Raw genomic sequence first — 4,675 nt, forward strand, 5'->3', positions numbered from 1 at the left:
GTAAAAAACGTTGCAATTATCAAAGAAAAATCTATATGCTCATGGAGGATGTAATAATAATTAGAAAACATAGTGCACAAAGTGGAAACGGCGCGTTTAAAGTTCAAACAGTTTATTAGGAACGCAACACAAAGAGAAGATGCGGGTGCCAGCTGTTCAACCACTTTGCTTTCTTCTCCTTCTTCCTCTGTTCGGTTAGTTAGGGTTTTAACAATTTCACTCTCTTCTCCGCTTCGCACAATGCGCTTTTACAATCAAACTATACAACAATGCAATTCCTCCAAAAATTGAAAACGTAACACGTAATTTCTCTCACTAGAGAACTCGCACGTGCCGTTATTCTCCTGTCACGTGTGCGCTACGAGGTTCGGTTTCTCATGTGTTTTTCTTGCTTTTTATATGCTGTATTGTATTCAAGTTTCTACTATTTTATTTTCTGTTTTAAAAAGAAGTTAAGTGTAGGTTTATCTTTTTTTTTTTTGCATTTACTGTATATTTGGTAAAGTAGCATTTGAATTTTAGTTAGATGTGGTTTCTGTGCAGTTGTGGGTATTCTTTGTGCGAATGTTTGGTTTAACTTTAGTAACCGTGTTTAGAATTTTTCTAATATTATGTTTCTTTGATTTAGATGACACTTTTTTAATTTGTTTGGTAACTTATTAACAAATTTGATGCTTATCGCTGTGCTTGGTTTTTGCTTTAGTGATTTTTTTTAGTATAATGTTTCTGTGAATAGATGTCACCTTTTGAATTTATTGCATTTTGTCAACTTATTTGATGTTTATGGCTTAGTGTGATTGCTGAGACTAGCTTTACTTGTTTACTGTATTTTATCTCTTTCTTATGGTGGTTGAAATAAAAATGTTCTCTCTATTTTATTTAGATGGTGAATGCGGTTCTTTTCTTTTTCTGATTGTTGGGTTTTCATGTTGCTCTTGCTGGAGGTGGAATTTAGTTTCTATTGGACATGCAGGTTGAAGGTGGAAGCTATTGAGTGTTGAATTATTTGGCTTGAGAAGTTGGAACTTGTTTTTGGAAGTGTCCCTCTTCTGGTTGTGATTACTAAGTTGACCAGTGACCAAAATAGATTGGATTGGAGGCGTTCAGAATTGGGTTTATTGTGATATTTCGAGAAAATAGCTAAAACGGGGTCTCTTTGTTGTGTGGCTTCAAGGCCACATGGATCAAATGCAGGCAGTAGGGACTGGTCCATGGGTCCAAATGAGCCCTTCTGGCGAACAAATTCAAGTTTTTCACCACCTCCAACGAGGTGGGATTTCAGATTCCAGTCTGAAGGGATACCGTATAGTGCGAATGACAGCATTCAACTCTACGGGTCTTCTACATCATCAAATGATAAAGAAAGTAGGGGCTGGGTCCGAGGCAACCACCTATATGATCTTCACTATTCTGCTTCAGATGGTACTGGTATTCTCCTCAGCAGTCCATCTGACCTTTCTCAGGGTCCTCAGTGGACACCTCCTACAATACAAGAAATCAGTATTGACAATTATGAAACTTCAGCTAGGAAAGGTAAATCCTTTAATATATGAATTTTCAAAGTAGTATGACGTAGATGTTTGTAAACAACAGGTAGCACTTGCTGCCAAGATACGATTATATATTCCCTAAGATCTTTTAAATGGAGTTGTTGTTCTATCTTTTCTTTTTCCTTCTTGAAACTTATTGCTCCATTTGCTTTCATCGATGTTTATTATGTAAAATAGTTGGACTTTCAAATAGAGGGGAGGCAGCAAGTCTGGTATGTAATGTTGAGGATGAAACATGTAATTGTTCCTTCCTGCCTATGATAAGTGTCAGCCAGCAGTGTTGAGTAATATTAGCTTTTACTTATTGATATGGTGAATAACATAAGGCAACCATTTTGATAATGTTGCAGGAAAATAGTTGAAATTTAAATGTAAAGTTAAAAGTAATTATGAAAAAGAAGACTTGCTTTTTGCAGGTTGCAGAAAGATGATTGAGGGTTGAGGTCAAGCAATGTTGTATGGATTTGGAATTTGGATGCGTGCCTTTTAGAGATTAATCAGGGTTTGGTTACCAAGGCATTGTATGTTGATTACTTCATATAAAGTAGAACGGAGTTCAGACTCTGACTGCTTGTAAAAAATGGTTTACATATGAGATAATGAAGCCTTAATGCTGTTAGGGCAGTTAGTCTCTATAGAGGTTGCTTCCAGAAGGGTCTTTTTAGTAATCCAAAGCTAAAAAATTTCATTTACATCCTATTTGTATACAGCCTAGTGAAATAGAGAGGAAGTTGTTAATTGTATGAGTGGTATTTTATTGTATTGTATTGTACTGTCTGTATGTATAATAGTTCACTGCTAGATAATTAAGGCCTGTTTAGATTGAGAAAATGCTTTCGTGCATATTTTCTCATCACTATTAAATACAGAAAGCTACTTAGTTTTCACCTTGTTTCATAATTTTAAAATTTATAGAATAAAAGCAAAAGCCGAAGTGACACTTTTGTAGTTAAAAGTGAACATAGAATATGAAAACAGAACATTTTCTCAATCTAAAGGATCTCTTAAGTTACTTTTAGTTCCGTCCTACTGAAAAAGTGTTTGGGGAAAAAAAGTGCTCAACAATCTTGTTGGTTATTATCAAATACTCATTATGTTCCTTTGACATTTACTATGAAGGAATGAAACAATACACAATAAACATGTTTTTGGTCATTTTTTGTTTGTAGAGCTAGGGCTTACATCAAATTGTAGAGAGCTGAACTAGTATTTCTGTTGATTGCCAGGTCTTCTGTAGCATGACATGACATGAGGAAACCCATATATTGATAAATCTGGTCTCAGTACAGAATTGAGTCATGATTTCTTCTAATTCTGCCTCTAAATTATATAGCTTTAACTTTTTCATTTTTTAATTTGTGAAACGTAATAATTTTCCTTTTACTGTGAATCATGGTATCATTCGATTCCTTGAGAATTGACTTTGGATCATAATTTATCTGTTTGTTAATGTGTCAATCTTTATATTCGGGGTAGCAATTGATGGTACTGTTAAATCGTTCTGATATTAGTAACATTAAAACTGTTGCATTCAATTTTGTTTGCGGTTTATTTTTTCACTATAAACTTGTTTGTTGTTAATTCTGCATATTGAACTGCTCCCTTCTCATTTGTACTTTTGATAGATCATCATCCTTCTGCGGGCAGGACATCTTTTACTCCCACTAAGGAGGTACTTTTCCGCTTAAGAACTACTAAGCAAATATTCGGGCGGCAATAATTTCTCACGTTTTTGTCTTAAGAAATAAGCTAACAGGTAAGGAATATATGCAGGGAACATCTGTAAATCCAAACAGTGGGTGCTCAACATCATCTCTGTCGGAAAGTAGTGAATCTGAGTCTACTACAAAATCACATTTATCCTGTCAGAGGAATTTCTCTAATCTTCGTTCTTTCATCTCTAAACCCATTCATCCTATGTCTTTTAATGATCTAAAAACTACTAGAGATGCCTTTGATCCTGCAGTTACAGATTTTACAGAGTTTGATACTTCTACTCCACTCCGAGATGGCCAGTGTTGGAGTAGTGCCAGCAGCAGTCAAGAGTTTGCTGATGTTACTGAGTCATTTGAATTAGAACCACCTGGTGGACCACATTTTCCTTCCGATGGATTTAGGTGTGGCTTGTGTGAAAGATTTCTCTTGCAGAGATCACCTTGGAGTTCTCGTCGCATTGTGAGAAGTGGAGACATGCCTACAATTGGGGTTCTTCCTTGTTGTCATGCATTTCATTGTGAATGTTTGGAGCAAACAACACCAAAGACACGGAAAATCGATCCTCCTTGTCCTGTATGTGTAAAATTGGAAGAGGAAAATTCTCCTGATCACCGGGGCTTTTTGAGATTGACGAATGGTTTTCCTAGGCATAAATCATCTCGTGGCGATGGACCTTCCAGACCTTGGGGCTGTGCACAGGTTGGTGATTGTGTTGAAGGTGCTCTGCATGCGCCCCCACGCAATGCTATGTTCATGCTTAATCTTAGGAAGAACCTTTCGCTGAAGGGTAGTCTAAGTAAGGAATTTCCAGGTAAGGTGAGGAAAAATGGGACATTTTCTTCACAGCTGTTTAGTGGAAGTTCGGCTGATGGGAAGGAAGTTGGTTGCTCCAAGGCTACTGCAAGTTCAAGTGTGTGGAGGTAATAGCAAATGTTGGTAAGTTGTGACTTACACCTAGAGATTTGCAGAAGCTGACTCTCCCACTTTGTTGAGCAAAATTTGACTCTCCCTAACCTGTTCCACATTTTGTATAGATTCATTTGTTGTATGTGTTTTGGAATTCACACCTGAAACTTTATCTTATTTTGCCTAATTTTATGTATTTAATTAGTTTCATCTTCAGTTAGGGTTTTAAAACATTTTCTTTTGCTGATTGAAAGTTTAATTAAATTTTCCGTACAGGCTAATATTGCATATATAATGAACTACGTTGAGGATTGTAGAGGAATATGCAATGCTCAAAAGTTTTGTTTAGGATAATGCTCAGTGGTCGTTTTTGTCTGAAACTAATCTGATTTTATTTTCAAGAGTTTCTAAAAGCAGGAAATTAAAGTAGAACATGTTTTCTTGAAACAAATAATCTTTTCCACTTCAGAGAAAAAACTATAAGTTCAATATTAAGTAAATTG

At 35.9% G+C, this 4,675-nt stretch overlaps 1 protein-coding gene across 2 annotated transcripts; it reads left to right on the top strand.

Moving 5' to 3' along the window:
- LOC137810735 (uncharacterized) lies at positions 1-4,388 on the top strand. 2 transcript variants are annotated; one of them, XM_068612144.1, is made up of 4 exons: positions 1-365; positions 974-1,533; positions 3,176-3,222; positions 3,324-4,388. In XM_068612144.1, exons 2-4 carry the CDS (start codon positions 1,212-1,214, stop codon positions 4,188-4,190), a joined length of 1,236 nt encoding a protein of 411 aa, XP_068468245.1. In that variant the 5' UTR covers positions 1-365; positions 974-1,211; the 3' UTR covers positions 4,191-4,388. The 2 variants fall into 2 exon arrangements, with proteins under 2 accessions (XP_068468245.1, XP_068468247.1); XM_068612146.1 differs by having other exon boundaries at positions 126-365; positions 956-1,533.
- The last annotated feature ends 287 nt before the right edge of the window (positions 4,389-4,675 follow it).

The sequence above is a fragment of the Phaseolus vulgaris genome, chromosome 2 (assembly GCF_000499845.2).
Source record: "Phaseolus vulgaris cultivar G19833 chromosome 2, P. vulgaris v2.0, whole genome shotgun sequence".
NCBI classification, from domain to species: Eukaryota; Viridiplantae; Streptophyta; class Magnoliopsida; order Fabales; family Fabaceae; genus Phaseolus; species Phaseolus vulgaris.

What these genes read in the sequence shown, in the direction of transcription:
- LOC137810735 (XM_068612144.1), top strand. Translation starts at nt 1,212, where the DNA reads ATGGGTCCAAATGAGCCCTTCTGGCGAACAAATTCAAGTTTTTCACCA. An exon ending in TGAAACTTCAGCTAGGAAAG is followed by an intron (nt 1,534 to 3,175) that starts GTAAATCCTTTA and finishes TACTTTTGATAG; the next exon opens with ATCATCATCCTTCTGCGGGC. An exon ending in CTTTTACTCCCACTAAGGAG is followed by an intron (nt 3,223 to 3,323) that starts GTACTTTTCCGC and finishes GAATATATGCAG; the next exon opens with GGAACATCTGTAAATCCAAA.